The sequence below is a fragment of the Pelecanus crispus genome, chromosome 7 (assembly GCF_030463565.1).
Source record: "Pelecanus crispus isolate bPelCri1 chromosome 7, bPelCri1.pri, whole genome shotgun sequence".
Lineage (NCBI taxonomy): Eukaryota > Metazoa > Chordata > Aves > Pelecaniformes > Pelecanidae > Pelecanus > Pelecanus crispus.
Genome location: NC_134649.1, coordinates 36,630,506 through 36,650,352, shown reverse-complemented (window position 1 = coordinate 36,650,352; position 19,847 = coordinate 36,630,506). Strand labels below are relative to the sequence as shown.

The 19,847-nt window shown below is 37.3% G+C and overlaps 1 protein-coding gene across 1 annotated transcript in view; it reads left to right on the top strand.

Moving 5' to 3' along the window:
• Positions 1-8,685: 8,685 nt before the first annotated feature.
• ERC2 (ELKS/RAB6-interacting/CAST family member 2) overlaps positions 8,686-19,847 on the top strand; it is a 458,173-nt gene continuing 447,011 nt past the window's right edge. Inside the window, exon 1 of the mRNA XM_075714165.1 lies at positions 8,686-9,342. Coding sequence (XP_075570280.1) covers positions 8,686-9,342 — 657 coding nt within the window. The remainder of the gene's footprint in view (positions 9,343-19,847) is intronic.

The following is a 19,847-nucleotide window of genomic DNA, read 5'->3' as shown; positions in this document are numbered from 1 at the left end:
TACTTTGATTTAAAGCCCATTTCTGATTTAATATTACGCTTTAAAAGTGGTTTAAAACAATTACAGTGTCTCTAACATTGTAATAAAGAGAAAAAGCCAGTGCATTGAAAAATGTACCTCTACTGAACGCTAGCCTTATTTTAAAACTGCGAAACTCGTATAGAAGAGAATTAAAAAGGTATTGTTGACTCTTCACTAAAATATGCCTGAGAGTAATATAACTGACAATCCTTATAATTCAGTGAGAACTGCTTGTTTTTCAAGATTTTTAATACTGCATTTTGAGCAAATATTTCCATTGCTGTAGTCCTCTGATTGCATAAGTATTAATTGCTGTCACAGCACCTGATGACATTAGAATGCCTGACAACATGTATGTCATTGGATGCATATGCAGCAGCCATTCCTACTTTCTCCTTCCTATACTATTTCTTTTGTATGAAATAGAAATGAAAGGTAGGCAGGTGTGATGGACTATTCCTGTTGAGGTGGTAAGTGCCAATTCTTTCATTTAGCATTGATGGGAGTTCAGGGACATCACCAACTTGCAAGATCAAAATGGACTTTGAAACTAACTTTATACACAACTACATATGTAGTATTTTTATAACTAAGTACAGAAGAAAGTAGATAAATTAACACTTACTGACTAGTAAAAATAAATTTATTGTGTAGACTATAGTAAAACTTACATTTACGTTAGCCATGCAGATTCAGGACACTCTTAAGGAACCTAAATGAAGATGATGCCACTTTTGATGTTGTCATGTATATTTTGTTTTTCAAACTTTTAAGCAAGAGTACAGTAGTAGGAAGAAATGGGTGATTTTCTTCTTAAGATTAAAGAATGGGGGGTGGAAGTAAGTAATTTGATCAGTCTGATGGTGGTAAGTAGGAGAAGAACAATATTCTGCCCTTTTAATAAAAACAGTGCAGGGCTTGCACTAACCCCACATGAACCAGCAGTTTGTTTATGAACTTCTTACTACCTTATTAAAATAAGGCATGCCGTGCTGCTCAGACTAATGAAGAAAGGAAGCATACTGTACAATAGATTTTGGTTCTCTGTATCAGTTCACATCAGCTTGTTTTAAATTAGCACAGAGAATAAAAAACATGCAAAGAAAAGAATGTTCTTTTTTATGAGGATGTGTTGAGCTGCTGTAAAGCAGTCAAAACACAAGGTAAAACAGGAGAATGTGCCAGAAATAGTTCTGGCTCTTGGTCACTACTTTAAATATATATGCATCCATGGGCTTCTGTGTACAGTGATGTTTTTTCTTCTGATAAGAGGGTATTTAAATGATTCCTTTATTAAAAAAAACCCCAAACCTTACTGTTTCCCAGGATGTGTGTTTATGGAACAGAACTTTTTCTGTCAATCTCCTTCTTTTTGTGGTGTCTCAATGCAGGGAAAGATGAGTCCTGCTGCAGAATATAGGAGCATTATCTTCTACATCATCTCTTATTTCTTCTATTTTGTTGCTTTTTGTTTATATTTGGGGAGCTGTGTAGTACTAGACAGTTTTAGACAGTTTGGAAGACATAGAGTATTTTAAAAATCAGATTGGTAATTTCTGCACTTAGCTGTCACTGTATGTTATTTGGGGAGGATAGCTGTAAAGAAGGAGTTCCCTTAAAGCTTTTGGTAGTATTACAAATGTTTGAGCTCCTGGCTGAATGTTAATATTGGCAAGTAGTTCTGCAAAGCTATTAAGTATTTGGCTAATATCCAATCTTACTGCTGACTAGGTGGTTCTGGCCAGAGGAGGAGACACAGAAACTCTAAATCGGCCCTGAGCTTTCTAAGCATAATTGTCAGGATTTTTTTTTCCTTCCTTTTTCCCTGCTGCCACCCCCGCCCCCCCCCCCCCCCCCCCCCCCCCGCCGTGGCTGTTCTGGCCCCACTATGTCTGCCTGTGAAGATGGTGTAAATGGTCAGCACGTGAGATACATTGGCAGAAAGTAGTTCCATGTTCAGATATTATTGATGATACGGAAACAGTAATGCTGACCCTTATGAAACTAATAGCGTGCCCTAGTCTGAGGAAAAACCCAACAAAATCCCCAAAACAAACAAAAACCAAAAAAAAAAACCCCAACAAAAAACCCCCACCAAAACAGGAGAAGGAAGAAATCAAGTCTCTTTATCCTGCACTAAAAATGTTTGCCTGCTGTTAGTAATATGAAGAATGATTTCTGTACTGATAAGATGATAATTTAGATTTAGTAGTCAATGCACTTCCTGAGCATAGTCTGCGTATTTGCTCATATTATGGGTTTTTTTGTCATGGGACTGTCTCATGAGGAAAGTTTTGCTACATTTTGTTGTCTCTGGCCCTATATGTAGTTACTGAAATTTTTCTACATTTCTTGGTGTTTTCCAGCATAGTGTGATTTGATAATTTTCTCCCAATAAAGTTGTTAAATCTGCTGTGGAATTAGTCGCACTGTGTGCTGTCTAGCACCTGCTTGTTAGGGAAACCTCTAATGTGAAAGTGGTGAGAACTCTGCGCTGTGCCTATGTGCAGAATTGGTAGCAAAGTTCAAAGTGTTACCTTTTTTAATGGGTTGGAGCATCTGATCTGAGACTGCTGGGCTGCTTAGGCCCAAACATTTTACAGGAGAGACATGGAATGTAACAATATACTGGATTTTTTTCTGAACTGAATGAAGGAGGAATTTAATCATTTCATTAAAACTTATTCAGACACCACAGGCTTTTGTCGGGCAAGATCTAGTTTCCATTTTTTTCTGAACCATCAGGATTCATAGAGCTCAGGAAACATGCAAAATAGCACCCAGTCTGTTCTGAGGCTAAACTACAATGCCTCTACACAATTATTTTGGACTTGCTATGAAAAGATTGACAGACATAATTCAGAAAATTCTCACTTGTTTTGAGCTTGGTGACGCTGATTTGTTTAAATAGCTTAAAAAAACTTAATTGTTTTTTTTGGGGGGGGGCGGGGTAAGAGTATGTAACCAGTGAAAAACAGGAAATGATGGGGTTCTGTGAAGACAGTGTTTCAAGGAAACTGTAATTATGTAAAATGTCGAAGTAATGCATTTGGAAAGTAAATTGAGACAGATCTTCCATTAGCATCATATTAGAATCCTATGTTTTAAGTCTGTATAAAAATAGATAGTTAAGGCAAATAAAATGCGGTGTCAGAGACTTGTGATGTGGATAATGTGAATCCATGAAGTTACTGTCTGCAGAGTGCAGATGATGAGATGAGGCTGAAATGTGGAAATAAGCTAAGTCTAAGAACAGCCACCAGGAAGCATTTTAGCATGAAATAGACTATTTTGTATTTGCTGGGATTTTCAAGGCTGATGAGACCATGGTGGGGAGGAGTGTCAGCCCCCGGCCCTGAGAATGCATGCTTAAGTTTCTGGAAAAAAAGAAAAAAAAATCTTTTTATATAGTTTTGTTTGCAGTGCAAAATATTAAAGTCACAATTATAATGGTTAGTTTTTAAGTCACACATTATATACATTAAAATATTTTTTGAAGTAAGAAAATATTGAGAGAAGTAAATAAGCATCTGTGTTTTCTCGTACTATTAAGCCGATTTGGATTTTAAAACTCAGAATAACCTCTATGGGAAAATGCATGCAGTGGGTCTGCAGTTTGTCCCAGACCAGACTGAATGGATCTGGGTGACTTTTTGTCTCAGAAGTTTTTAGGGGGTTATAACTTTCATGAGTTGTATTGGAGCTCCTTTGTGCTTGCTACTGCAACATCTACAGCTTCTGGGCTTCTGTCGAGAGGGAGGGTTGGTCTCTTTAGTTGTGGGTATGCTATTCTAGTCTATACAGCTCTCCTACCCTCTCCATAATGTATGAGATTCTTATGTTTCCTCTTGATTCCATTTATCTTTCTCTCCACCCCTTGCAATATGGTGCATAACAGTTATGCTTTAGTTCAGCAAAACGATCCTTGAAACATTGGGTGAAAAATGATTGCTTTAGAGTAACAATTTTTTCGCCCATTAATTAAAATAGCAATATAAAATCAATTTAGTTTTCAAGATAGAATCATCTGTATCTTGCCTGCCCACTCCAAGTTCAACTAGAACAGCTCTGTGTCAGCAGGTTTTATAGGAAGATGGGAGAAGGGATCTCCTCTCTTTCGCTTTTTCTCCAGGCAGTAGATGATGATCTGTGTGACAATTGTTGAGGCCCTGAGGCTGATATTGCTTCTTCATGCCTCCGCTTCCTGATGTGTTGAGACGCACAGTAAATCTTCCTGAAGCTAGGAAGGCTCCATGTATAAACAGTGAATAGTAGAAAATGATGTAGGTGCCTTTCTCCCTTCCATAAAGCAATGGCTTCTAGTGTCTCCGAGACTTTTCACAGCCATAAAGGGAAGGCTCAGGGTTTATGTTAAGATGTATACACTTCCAAAAAGCACACTTTAATGTGCTTTCCTTTTTCCAAGGTGTTTGCAAGAAAGCCAGTCTGAATAATTCAGGTTGAAGTAGGTAGTGAATTGCAAATGAAAATAGAGATAAACTGTAAGAATTTCTTTAAATCAGGATTTTCAGCTTTTGGTCTGTGAGCTATCCTTAGCAGCCCATGAAAGTAAGAAAACCAAGCATATTGTCAGTGTGCTTACACTTTCTACGTAGATGTCTCCATCTTGATTAGAGTATTTTTAGGGCAAAAAATAAAAACTATAATTGAAAATGCTGTGGAGGTAATAACATTTCTTTGGGTAGTGTTTTACTGCTCTTTTCCTGTTGCTTTTAGAATTTTCATGGGTGTATGAAAGTTACAATGTTAAATTAGTATGCAAACATTATTATTAAAGTAAAGGAGAAGTCCAGAGAAGCTAGCCTCCCTTTGGATGAGGGATGATGATTCCCTTTTTCAGTAGGGCTCAATGGTAAGCATTGGAGTGCTAAGCAAGGTAAGTGTTCTCTCCTTTGAGATTAGAACTTCTCAAAACGTCACACAAGTAGAGAAAAGGAGGCAGACCACAACCAATAAACTCTAAAAGACAAAACAAGTACCTAAAAATACATATTAGAGACATAAGAAAAATGCTAAGTAGGATATTAAGAGACTCAAAGGAAGAAGCATAAATTATTTATTTATCAGACTATGGCAATGGAAAGGAAAAATGGTATTGATATGATGTAAGGGTATACTATACCTACACTTTTGAGGATCAACAAAACTGCACCAACCCCCACCACCTGGCCATGTGTCAGGTCTGCTGTATCTAAAAATATTTGATTGTATCCAGTTTAAATTGACGTTGACAGTTAATGCTAGCAATCTTAGTTTTTCACTAGGCCAGATTTTTTTGTGGGGTGGGGTGGAGGGCGGGGGGGAAGAATTGTATCAGTCTAGAAGACAGTTGCTTTTGCTCAGGATCTGCCATGAGCCAGCAGAAGGAAAATGATCTTCAGCTTGGATCTCACATGAGATCCTCTTTGAAGGAGCTACAGAACTTTTTCAGGAAACTAGAAATACACAAGGATGGATTTCTTAGAGTGCGTTATGAGTGATGTTGTTTGGCCAGAGGATGCAGCCACTGGAATTAGGATAAGCAATTGCATTGTCGCCGATCACCATGAAATATGTTTTTTATTGATCAATGCATTGAAGTTGAGATGGCAGAATAGTTGCACCAGTTTTTTTTGCGGAACAAGCTGTGGGTCATCTCTTGAGTGCTGGATGGCAACCGAAAAGGAGGGTAGATTTGGATACTCATGATAAAATGTTAAAATTTGAAAATGCAAATCAGCAAGTTAATCTGGTTCCTTTAAATCTGTGCATCTTAGTGCTGAATTCTGGAAGCTTTAAGAGGTTTTCATGGCTCAAGAAGTTGGATCAGGCTTTTGCCTCTAGAATTAAAAATATTCATGTTATTTTATGAGTTATGTGATCCTGAAGTAGAAAAGGGTTGCTAGAATGTGATTTTGTATCTATGTCTTCCTAAATAGTTAAAACCTACATTTTCTCATTGAAGTAGGTACCCTTGCTTTGCTTTATGCATAGCTGAATTGTTTGTACATGGCAAAAAGTGCCAGTGCATATAGCTGAGCTGTTTGTACATGGCAAAAAGCGGTAATGTTTTATGACAGTGTCCTGGTTTTGGCTGGGATAGTTAATTTTCTTCCTAGTAGCTGATGTAGCGCTGTGTTTTGGATTTAGTATGAGAATAATGCTGATAACACACTGATGTTTTAGTTGTTGCTAAGTAGTGCTTACATTAGTCAAGGACTTTTCAGCTTCCCGTGCTCTGCCAGGTGCACAAGAAGCTGGGAGGGGGCACAGCCAGGACAGCTGACCCAAACTGGCCAAAAGGGTATTCCATACCGTATGACATCATGCTCAGTATAGAAAATGGGGGGCAGCGATCAGTGCTTGGGAACTGGCTGGGGTCAGTTGGCAGGTGGTGAGTGGTTGCATTACTTGTTTTTCCTGGGTTTTGTTCCTTTTCTTGTTGTTTTCATTTTCACCACTTTTTAAATTATTACTATTTATTTTATTTCAATTATTAAACTGTTCTTATCTCAACCCACAAGTTTTCTTACTTTTACCCTTCCAATTCTCTCCCCCATTCCACGGGGCAGTGGTAGGGTGAGTGAGTGAGTGCATGGTGCTGAGTTGCCAGCTGGGGTTAAACCATGACAAACAGAATTACTGTTCTTGTGAATATAGTTTGTATGGAATAATGTTGTGTTAGCTTGTCTGATCCATTTTGCCAAGGGCAATATGTGCATTGAAATTAATTACTTTTAATGGAGCGGCCTGGGTGCAGTTCAAAGAGTTCAGTGTTTCCACGTTATCAGTTGAATAAATTCCACACTCTTATATTTTTGTCCAGCACCCATAGTGGCATTGTCATGAACACTTCAGGGTAGTGTAGTGCCCTGCCTTCCACTTCTGAATGTTGTGACTCTTGACACAAGAGTCTTGTGACCTCTTGGGAAAGACGTGAAAATTCACAAGAATGGCTACTGTTGTATAATAGTAGTTGAAACATCTCTGCTAATTCAGATGCATACTGGTAATTCAAATGAAACAAAAATACTTTAGACTATGCTAGCTGTTAAACTTGATGAAACCGTAGCATATACCGAGCAATTTTTGGAATTCATATAAGCCATGTGGTATATGCTTGTGCAGGATAATGAGGGGTCAGTGGAGAACTCGGCATGCTTCTTGTTTGCTGATGTAATTAGTATCCATAATGTTTTATGCTAATATTGTTGGTGAGGATTTAATATACTAGAGCTTATTAATAGATATGACATCAGATCATCCTTCTGCCTGCCCCTGCATCAACACTTTTTTCACAGCAAATGTAGAACCAGATGTTCTGGGAAATAATGTATCTATAGATAATGAGGATGCCTTGAGGGTATGGTTAAAGATTACTGGATTTGACTGAATGCAACTTTTGTTCTTCCTCTAGTTACCTTTGAAATAAATGGTGCTAGATCTGGTTAATGACCACCAATTTAATTAATACCACAGATTTATTGAAATGGTTAGATTTGTTTAAAAAAAAAAAAAAAATCACTGGGCTTACCTCATCCTGGAGTCCTATGGTATGTTTTTATATTTATGCTGTGTGAAGTTAGTAAACTTACTTAAAACTTGGTAAATGTATAATGATGGTATTGAAGAATTTGAAAACAGAGCATTGGTCCACATCTATCTGTTTGGTTAAATAAATTACAAGGGTAGTTTTCTCGAAGTAATAATATGATATCCATAAGAAAGAAAGAAAATTATATTTCACAGTTGCTCCTTTTCTAAATTAAAACCTAGATTATTGTCATGCAACCTTTTCCTGAGAAGCTTATTAACAACAAATATTAGCAAGCTAGTACTTCGTTGAACAAATAATACTGTGTTATAATACATTATAACTGTTTAGAAGGAAATATTCACTTAAATTAGCTTAGTTTTATTGTTAATTTTTCTTACTAAAATATGTTTGTACTGGTTACAGCCAAACTATTAGAAACACTGTTTCCTTTGTCCTTTTTCATATCCAAAAACCTCTTTGTTAATCCAAACAGAAATTAAAACCCTTGCTTATTTCCTTGTTCTGTCTTACTCTAATATTACTAGAGGACACACAGAACTGCTGAATTGCTACTTTTATACTGTCTTTTGAAAATGTAATATCTTAGTTTGAGTAGTTATTAATATCAACAACAGCTATTTTTTTTTTCCTTTATATAATTCCACATGGTCAGTCATTTAAGTCCATTAACATATCAGCTAAGGTATGTTTTTGGGCCCATGGTGTTTATTGCAACATCAAGCTTGTTAAACTAAGTCAAAATGTCAAGATATTTTCCAGCAAGAAAAAATTGAGCAGCTTTTTCTTCTGAATGAAATTAGTTTGAAAATGCATTTTTAACTGGTCATCCTAAATACAAAATGTATAGTAAAGTAATTACTCTATTAAGTGCGTTACTTTATTTTTCTGATATACGCTGATTACTTGTAAACTTATTTTCCAAGATGAAAATTTATTTAATTTTATAACATCTTTTTTCAGGTCTCTGACTTCGGAGGAACAATAGATTTTTGCCTACTGGAAGAATGCAGTGAAACTGCCAATATTTGTAGCTGGAATTATAAATTTAATATTCAACTTTAGTGTTACTAATTTCTTACTAAGTAGTACCTCAAAGTAGAAGAAAAATGTATGGAAGTGCAAGAACAATCAGCAACTTAGAAGGAAGTCCCTCCAGGTCTCCTCGTTTGCCAAGATCTCCTCGCCTGGGCCATAGGCGAACAAATAGTGGAGGAGGAGGAGGAACGGGGAAGACATTATCAATGGAGAACATCCAGTCCCTTAATGCAGCCTATGCAACATCTGGACCAATGTATCTGAGTGACCATGAAGGTGTAGCTTCTACTACTTTCCCAAAGGGCACAATGACTCTTGGAAGGGCTACAAATCGAGCTGTGTATGGTGGTCGAGTCACAGCTATGGGGAGCAGTCCTAATATTGCTTCAGCTGGACTTTCACACACAGATGTCCTTTCTTATACTGATCAGCACGGAGGTCTGACCACGTCTTCACACCATCACCACCATCAGGTTCCTTCTATGCTGAGACAGGTTAGAGATAGTACCATGTTAGACCTGCAGGCTCAGCTTAAGGAACTACAGAGGGAGAATGATCTTCTCAGAAAAGAACTAGACATTAAGGACAGCAAGCTGGGATCCTCCATGAATAGTATCAAAACTTTCTGGAGTCCTGAGCTAAAGAAAGAAAGAGTATTGAGGAAAGAAGAAGCAGCCAGAATGTCAGTTCTTAAAGAACAAATGAGAGTTTCCCATGAAGAAAATCAGGTAAGTAATTCTGAAAGTTTCTGTTGATTTACAGCTAAGTACTTGATGTTTTGCTTATGGTAGTGTATCCTATGCTGGAACAAGTTTGACATTTACAACAGAAATTGTATGTCTTGATCTATCTGCCTCTGGCTGCTAAACAGTAGGAAAGCACATTAATAAGAATCTGAATGCAGGTTGTGATTTCCTTCATGCAGCATTCTTTCACATTATAGCTGAAGAGGATGATTTTTTTGTCACTACCTGTTTTCTTATTTTTGAGATCAGTGCTTTTTTGCAGCAACAGTGTAAATATACTCAACAACCTTTGAACAGGTAAATGAACCACTTCTGCAAAAGTATAAATAGACATCTGGAGGTGTATTTTGTATGAGCTGTATAGGGATTTAGCTGCCCAGTTTTTTAAAGTTAGAAGAAGATATGATATTAAATCCCCATATGCAACCTTCTGTAATTCTGTGTTACAGAATGAAGTTGAAATTGTTTTTTCAGCAATGTTTCAGAGACCTGTCACTTAAAGAAGGAGCATCTTGTAAATATGTATTTCAAATAATTCTATTCACAACATAACATTCTTTTCCCAAAGTTATAAAAAGATTAAAGTATTTTAATCTGGATGAATAAAGCTATAAGGTCAAGCTTTGAGACTATGCTATTTCACAAAGCTATACAAAACAGTGGCACAGAATAGATCAAAAAAATTCTTGTATTGCTGTCACCACGCACTTCTTGGCTGTTGGTCTTATTTTAAAGCTGCTTCTTTTTAGACCATCTGTTAACTTTCCCCAGACAAAAACACAATCCTGTGTTTCTTTCACTTCCAGACTCCCAATCTAAACTCCTTCGCTGGCAGGCAGCAACTACTGAAATTTTTAATTTACTTCCGAGTTTGTGATCATCAGTGCTTCTCACCAAAACTTTCCACCTCTTAGGCATGTCATGAACCTAAATATCTATGGAACTAACAAGTCTGATACCAGTTACTTCAGTGGGAAACTGATTGGGTCTTGATCAGGAATTCAGTACAGTGAATTAATTTATTATTTTCTTGTATACCTTGTGTATCCAGACTGACAGTTACTGAATATTTATTTATAGTAGGTGCACTAGGAGGCTGGTAGAACCAATACTATCAAAAACATGTTTGGTGGAGGTTCTGCTATTCAAAAGCCTTATTGGTTAGACATTCTAATCTTGATAGTTAGTGTCACTTTAGCAGTAGGGGGAATATTCTAATACACTCTGTTTTGGTAGCCTTTCTCATAGAAAGGTCACATTAATATCTTATATTGGCATTTGGAATCTGAATCTGGCATTTAGACTTTGTCACCTGCCAAAGTGGTTATGTTTGTGGTTCTTCCCTCCCCCCCCAAGCTATTTCCTCATCTTGAGGGGAAGTAAATTAGTCACTCTGTTATGAATCCTCCTATTCATTCATTCATTTTGTAGAAAATTATATCTTTTTATTTTTAACAATACTCTTATTTTCTTGTAAGGGTGAACCTAACAAAAGCCGAAAAGAATGTATTTTACTCTATCTATATATTTAACATGAATCCTTACTCTGTGATAAAATGACATAAAGACTGAGTAGCCCAGTATGCCATTGCTAATAATGTCCAAAAGTTTATAGAATGGACCTAGTATACAGTGATATCTCTACCAAGTACTGTTTATGATCCAGCTGCAGTTTGTGTGCTTAATAACTCTCAGTGGACTTTTCTTTGAATTAAGCCAGTTGCTTTTGGACCTGTGTAAAATTCTAGTGTCCACAACCTCTTATGACGGTGAATCCCACAGCTTAACATGTCATGTGAAGAACCACTGCTTTTCATTTGTTTTTTCACTGGACTTTGGCTGCTTTTACTAGGACTTCCTGTTCCTTGTACTGGAAGAAACATTAAATAGTTGATGTCTAGTGCCGGTCTTAGTGCCACCTGTCATTTTATAGGACACCCTCATCACATCCTGTCCCTCAGCTGTTTTCCAGACAGGAGAATCTTAGCATGTGTGATAGTTCCTTTCATGAAACTCTGGCATTTCTTTGATTCTTCTCTGAATCTTTTTCAAACCTATTACATTTTTTTTTTGAGGTGGGGAGACCAAAATGGATCATGTTTTTTATAATACAGGAGTAAAATGAGTTATGCATTGATGTTATAGACATACAGAATAAAAGGGCAAACACTATCCTAACAATTCCCAACACTCAGTTTTTGTTCTTTCTAGCTTTGGATGACCTGTTCTTTACTGCTACTGAGTACTGAGCTAATATTTTAATGGAAATATTTGTCACAGCTGAAGAATCTCACCAGTGGTTATAATCATTTTCAATCCAGGTGGGATTATTTTCACTTGTGTATAACTTCACATTTATCTCCCTGAATTTCATCGGCCAGCCCTTGCCTAGTTGCTTAGTCTTATAAAATCCTTCTTTGCATTTGGCTTTTGTCTTTACCACCCTGAATAACCTAGTATCATGAGGAAAATCAGTCATCTTACTGTTCACCCTGTTCTCTGCGTTGCATAGGATGTCAGACAGCACAAAGCCCAGCCACAGGTTCCAGCAAAACTTCATAGGGGCCTTCTGTTGGGTTTATGACTTGACCATGTGTTTCTGCTATTTCCTCTTCTGTAATCAAATATTTATGCATGAAAGGGCCATCCCTCTTATCTAATTGCTGCTTAGTTTTCTTGTAAGCATTTGGAGAGGAGCTTTTCTGAAGGAATAGCTTTGGAAGTCCAACCTGGCTGTGTCAGCTAGTTTGTCAGTCTTACTTATCCATGTGATTATTGATTCTTTCAAACAACTAATTTCGATTAAAATTATCAAAAAGCTGTAATTTTAAAGACAAAAAAAGTGATGCCATCTATCACATCTACACTAAAAAGTGATAGATCTGTCCTTGTGTGTCTGAGGGTTACTGGCTTATGAAACTTCCTTTCTTAAAAACGGAGATGTTTCTTATGGGAACACTAAAAGCTGTTTTCAGATGGGCTGTGCGTGACAAAATTGACACTGAATGGGGCCCTTAGTTTCACAGCCAACTTTGGGAACTCCCAGGAGACTGGAGAAGGGCAAATCTAGCTGCCTGCCAAAAAAAAAAAAAAAAAAAGAGAGAAATTATGTATTAATTATTTGTATTTCGAAAAATTATTAGCTATTTCTAAAATATAAGGAATATGGGGGAAAAATATAAAAAAAGACTAGCACTCAATATGGATTTGTCAAGAATCATGTCAAACAAGTCTGGTTTTCTTGGATTACAGGAAAACAGGCTTTATGCATAAGGGAAAAACAGTAGTAACATATTGACATTAGGAAAACTTTTTACATTGTCTCAGAAGATTTTCATTAGCAAGCTGGTGGGAAGCATATGAGATGAAACTGCTATTACATGGATGCCTAGCTGATTAGAAGACTGCATCAGAGTAATTATCAGTGATTCATGGTGAAATTGGAAAGATGTCTAGTAGGATCTGGTAGGGATCTGTCGTGTTTGAGGCTTTCATCAATGTTCTGAATAATGGACATGTATTATGCACCCAGATAATGTCAAGCTGGGAAGGGTTAAAAACATGCTGGAAAATAGGATTTTAAAGGAAAACAAGTTTGGCAAATTGAAGAAATAATCTGAAAAATTAGGATGTGTTTCAACAGAAAATTGATAAAAATTAAACCTTTTGGAAGCAAAAAGAGACCCATGAAGAAATTTATGGGCAGTAGCTTGGTCATTCCTGATTTTCTATTGAAGATTATTTTACTTTTGAAAATGTATGCTTTGAACACCTATTCTTTGATATTACAACCCAAAGTTAGTTGTGTTGTCTTTCTGTTCTTTCTTATTCTTTGTCACATATGTTCTCACAGCACAAATAGTATTATTCTGTATATGGATTGATTATATACATAGGGGCAGGAAGTACTTTACATAGTTAAAAACATTTAAAGTGGTTCTTCATCTTGGAATCATCCATTTGCAATTTCTCAGATTTTTGCTTTTTTTTTTTTTTTCCAGGTAGATAGATATTCTCTCTAATCTTGTTTGAATGTGTTATATAGGAGAGTTAATGTAGAAGGTTTCAGTGGAGAGCAGAAGGCTATGAGGTGGAAAGAACTAGGAGAACACAAGAAATTATTCAGTAGTATTCATTCCCAGGATTGTTGCCTGTCTGTCAAAAAGAGGGATAACTAGTTTATCCATTTGGATTAGCTGGTTCTAAGACAACATATGTTTATCAGTTGACATGCTGCTTTTATGACATTGCAATAACTGAATTAGATTTACTGTGACATATTTAAAATAAACTGTAAACTCAGTTGCACAAAACAATGCCTCTTTTCCCTACTTATAAATGTCACTATTTAATACTACATAATTAATACAAAATTAACCACCATGTGCAATAAACAGTGTCTCTTTTTCATTCATGATATGGTTATATGTTGTTGTTGTTGGAAATAAATGGTGAGTTTGAGCCTTTTCTTTTTCCTTGCAGAAAGCCAGGTTTGATTTGCTTAATGCGTTCTTTGAAAACATATTATAAATTTTGGTTGTCTTTTGAAGTTTAGTTCCTGTCCTGATACTGCAGGAGTTTGCTTCTGATTAATGAGATGAAGAGAAAGGATAAAAAGGATAGTGAACAGTTCCTCCGAGAGGCTCATAGTTTTGAATACAAAATTGTTCCTAGAAATAATTTCTGTATATCTGTAGCAATATGAATAACTCATAGATGCTGCAATTAACAGAATAGAACTGATAAAATAATCAGTAGATAAGGGTATGCATATTCATGAAGTCAGAACTGTGAGTAGTTAATGTTATTTTACATGCTCTTCATTTTTACTTTGATTCATGACAAGTATCTAAGTAGAACAGTAAAAGAAAATACAGTAAGAAATACTTTGGGATGATGTTTCCCTTCTTGGTATTAATTAAACTGTATTCCTAGTAAAACCTTGATCAGGCTCATGTATATAGTCTTAAAAAAACCCAAACAAAAACAAAACAAAAAAAACCCCTCAAACCAAACATACCATAGGCTTATTTTGCTTTCTGATGCATTGCATGTCATACAAAGTACACTCTTTTAGTCATCCTTCTGCCTTGTAAAAGGAAAGTCAGGAAGCAAGGGTCATAATTTAATTTGCTGTAACTTTGCTAGCTTATCTGGGAAATAGTGAAGTTAAAAAAAATTTTAAAATTATTTATATCTACTTGTAAAACTATATATAGTTGAAAAACAGTGTGTATTAATATAGTAATGTATTTGTTAGAATAATAATTATTAGTAATGTTTAAAGAAGCTCACTACTTAACTTTACCTAGTGGTTTCCATGTCTGGGATCAACCCTGCCTGCTTCCAAACCAGACAGTCCATTGCTTAGACCCTGCTGCCATCCTCTAAAAAAAAAAAAAAAAAAAAGTCAAAGGAAGTTGAAAATCTGTTATCACCTCACTCTGTCCACTTCTGAGACTATTGTTCATCTTTTTTTGAGATACTTTGTTTATGCGCATTGAAATTCTGGAGGTTTGATCCTAGTGGAATACACAGGGAGTTGCCAGCAGTTGGGTCATCAGTTCGAGTTCCCAGGTAGATATTTCTTCCTTAATATGCATTAAAGTATACACTTGGTTACTCTTTAGAATGGTGGCCCCCCATTGTTCCTAAATACCAGAGATGGTCAGAGGAGTGTTTTGGAGTATAAATACCTTTCAGGCTGACTCCTTGTCTCTGTGTAAATGTGTGCAATGCCACAAATTTTGAAGCTTATTGTGAATACTTATGAAATACAAGGTTACACGCAAAAAGTAATGCTAGTTACCTGAGAAATGGAAACGTTCTCTTTGTGTTTCACCGTGCTTCCTGAGGTATGTTATCACATTAATAAACTAATTTCATAAGAACAACAAAAAAAGACCTGATTTTTTTTTACTAAATGTCTCTTTTCAAGAAAAAGTAATGAATTTAAATATTTTCAACTAAAATTTTAGTATAGTATTTATGACCAGTGAAAGTCTCTTAAAAGTATTTTAAAGCCAGTAGGTTCAGCACATTCATTCATGTTTTCTGTTTTCACTGTACTGTTTTTTCCTTTCTTCAGCTTTTTTTTAATACTTCTGTCTTGAGCTGCATGCATACTTGCTGATTTTAACTTTATTTTGGATGTTTTCACTGTTTTCTTCATTTAAATTCATGTACATTGATGGCAATTTAGGTAAGTTGAAAATACTTCTTTTTTTTAAATGAGACAAAGTGCTTAAGCATATAAATGTGTAGAATTGATTAAACATTCATTATAGAGCAAAACTTCATTATCTAAAGATGAAAGTGTAATGAAACAAAAGTACATCGGTAACTTTTTTCCCTAATTAGAAAATAAAAATGTTTCTGTCAAATGGGAAGAGGCTAAAATAGCAGGACTCCTCTGCTGAGGAATTGATGGTATATACGTGGTGTGAAACAGAGTAAGTCATGCCAGAAGGGTGTGTGTTGTCTTTTGTGCTGCTGTTACTGATGATGAGGAAAGGCTACTAGCTCTGTGATGGGGAGTGGAAAGAGATAAGGAGGTGGTCATAATACTGTAGATATCCAAGGAAATTTTGAGGAAATAATAACCCAAAGGTGTTTAAGGGTGAATGGGGAATGTAGTTATTTCTAATTTTTTTTTACTGTGGGATTTTTTTAAATCTGAAAAGGCTTGCTAAGTACTGAGCTAGAAAGAATAAGGGGAATGTGTCCCTGTAAGTGTGCAAGTACTTGTTTAGTCTTGACTGAAGCTTTTTTGGTGGTATTCTGGTTTAGATAATAATACATGTATGTACATTATGTAGTAGGAACTAATACTTTAAGCTGTATGAAAATTATATCACATGTTAATGGTCATTTGGAAAGGATAGTAATAATGTTATATCCTTTTGTGCATTTTTGAGATATAAAGAGATCTGAGGAAAGTAAACATTGATCTTTATGTTCTGTTCCCCCCAGTATTTGAAAAAGATAAAGAGCATGAATTGTCTCTAGGATGTGCTGTATGTAACTCTGTCAGCTGAAGGAGCACTATTATTATATTTCAGACAAAGGGTACTTTATTCATCATGTTAGAAATTAAAAGTTGTTGAAAAAGTGATTTGAACTTAAAAGAATATGAGCAAAACAGCTGCTTTAGTCAGTTGGCTCACCTTTTCTTGGTGGCTTTTTTTTTTAAATGCAGGACATAAGTAATTCTCAATTATGCCAGTGCCAAAGTGCTAGCATTTGGGGGAAAAAAAAAAAAGTTATTTCAATTGCATCTTGAAGTCTTAGATACGAGTGTCAAATAATGACTGTCAGTGAGTGTGCTTTATAAAGAAGACCAGTCGTGTGCTTTATAAAGAAAACCAGTCATGTTTCAAGGAAAGATGGATTGACTCTATAGCAGAAACAGCATTCCAATAAAAGGTGTTTGGAACTGTGTAATGCTATATGACTCAAAATTGTGATCTCATCAGCTTTGAACATATTCATATCCTTAGCTAACATTTGATGGTACATCCCTGAGATACTACAAAAAGTGCTGCTGCTTCTGTTGGGGGTTTTTTGTCCTGTAATGGTGGTGATCTGCTGCATAAAACTTAAAACTGAAGTATTACATGAGGAGTATACTGAAAGGCTGTAGGTTTATTAGTTGATAGTCTAGCTGAATGTAATAATTTCATCCTGTTTGTTAAATTTCACTTGCAACTCCAGATGGATGCTGCATTCTATGTTCCCCATTCTGATGTGCTTCGAAGCACGGTTCTGCTGTTCAACAGTGATTGTTGTGTTGCTGTGCCCTGGTTTAACCCCAGCCGGCAGCTAAGCACCATGCAGCTGCTCACTCCCTCCCCCTGCCCTGGTGGGATGGGGGAGAGAATTGGAAGAGTGAGAAAACTCCTGGGTTGAGATAAGAAGTCTAATAATTGAAATAAAATAAAGTAAAATAGTAGTAGTAATAACAATATAATATACAAAGCAAGTGATGCACAATGCAATTGTTCACCGCCTGCTGATCGATACCCAGACAGTTCCCGAGCAGTGATTGCTGTCCCCCAGCCAACTCCCTGTAGCTTATATACTGAGCATACGTTGTATGGTATGGAATACCCCTTTGGTCAGTTTGGATCAACTATCCTGGCTGTGCCCCCTCCCAGTTTCTTGTGCACCTGGTAGAGCATGGGAAGCTGAAAAGTCCTTGATGAGTGTAAGCAGTACTTAGCAACAACTGAAACATCAGTGTGTTATCAACATTATTCTTATGCTAAATCTGAAACGCATCACTCTGCCCGCTACTAGGAAGAAAACTAACTGTATGCCAGCCAAAACCAGGATATGGTGTGTGAGTAAAACCCTTTGTACAGAAGCCAGGATTCTGACAGGGTCTCAGGGATGACCACTTCAAAAAAAGTAGATCTAGCAGGAAATACGTTGGGATAAAACTACCTTTAAGTTATCCTTGTGTATTGGGTTTGCGTGGCAAGGTTTTTGGGGGGGGCGGGGAGGGGCAGGGAGTCTACAGGGGTGGCTTCTGTGAGAAGCTGCTGGAAGCTTCCCCTGTGTCCAACAGAGCCAATGCCAGCCGGCTCCAAGACAGAGCCACTGCTGGCCAAGGCTGAGCCCATCAGCAACATTGGTAGTGCCTCTGGGATAACATATTTAAGAAGGGGAAACAAAAAACCACTGGGACACAAACTGCAGCCAGAGAGAGGAGTGAGAATATTTGAGAGGAACAACTCTGCAGACACCCAGGTCAGTGAAGAAGGAGGGGAGGAGGTGCTCCAGGCACCGGAGGAGAGATTCCCCTGCAGCCCCTGGTGCAGCCCATGGTGAGGCAGCTGTGCCCCTGCAGCCCATGGAGGTCCATGGTGGAGCAGATATCCACCTGCTGCCCAGGGAGGACCCCACGCTGGAGCAGGTGGATGTGCCCAAAGGAGGCTGTGACCCTGTGGGAAGACCATGCTGGAGCAGGCTCCTGGCAGGACCTGTGGAGAGAGAGGAGCCCAGGCTGGAGCGGTTCCTGAAGAACTGTAGCCCATGGGAAGGACCCACATTGGAGAAGTTTGTGGAGGACTCTCTCCCGTGGGAGGGCCCCCACACTGGAGCAGGGGAAGAGTGTGAGGAGTCCTCCCCTGAAGAGGAAGGAGTGGCAGAAATGACAAGGGATGAATTGATCGCAACCCCCATTCCCAATCTCCCTGCGCCACTCGGCGGGGGGGGAGGTAGAGGAAAAATTGGGAGTGAAGTTGAGCCCAGGAAGAAGGGAGGGGTGGGGGGAAGGTGTTTTAAGATTTGGTTTTATTTCTCATTACCCTCTTCAGTTTTGATTTGCAATAAATTAAACTGATTTTCCCCAAGTCGAGTCAGTTTTGCCCATGATGGTAGTTGCTGTGAGTGATCTCCCTGTCCTTATCTTGACCCATGAGCTTTTTTGTTATATTTTCTCTCCCTTGTCCAGTTGAGAGGGGGAGTGATAGAGCAGCTTTGGGCACCTGGCATCCAGCCAGGGTCAACCCACCACACCTTGCTTTTTAGGCTTGTAGCACTGCTTGAAGGTATTCCTTCAGTATATACTGGTAAGCCACACCTCAGGCATGGCAGCTGCTGCTTTTTGCCACCTCCTGCCTTAAATTACAGATCAGTCCAGAGTAGGCATTCAAGTAGAGTACTTCATGCTGTCAGAATGACATAAAGGAGATGAGGAAAGAGGTAATTGTATATGAACTGTTTTGAGTTTTGTTAGAATCGGGAGGTATCAGATATGTCACTTAGATAGTAAACTATTTGATAACACAGGAACTTATTTTGCAAGCAAGGATTATAAAGCATAAGTAAAGTCTCCTGAAGAAGTTAACTAAACATTTAATCTCATGAACAATACAGTTTCTCACAGATATCATAGATAATACATCAAACATTATCTGTGGTGAATTTCTTTTCCACCAATTGTGATGAAGCCTGCAGTTTATGGGTTTTTTTAAAAAAATATTTTTATTTCTCTGTTAGCTTCTGTAAACTGGTTTCCTTCCTGCCTTTAAACTTTGAGGCCTTATGGTTAATCTGGGGGAAAAAAAAAAATGCTGGAAATATCTCTTCAGAATTTTCCATCATCTGAAGTGAGGGAGAGAAGGGGGAGGAAGTACTGGAAAAGAGAGTCATTCCTTTCTCATTATATGTTTTTACAGTTTACACTTTCAGACAGTTTCCCTCATTTTGGTCCTTTCATCTTGACTTTTCTGAGAGTTGTCTCCAATTTATTTACCAGGCAGTCAATAATGCCATATTCTATTAGCCTGCAATAGGGAACTCCATCCTCTAGGCTATTTCTAAAAAACACAACCCTTTTGGGTGTGCGGCAAAGCATTATTTTTATTTCTTTTATATATCTATATAATTTAAAGATAAACTTGCATGACACTTCCAAACCTTTCTCTTTTCTGTTATGTTTCTGAGGTCATAAGATGCATGTCAGATTGTTGTGTCAGGGT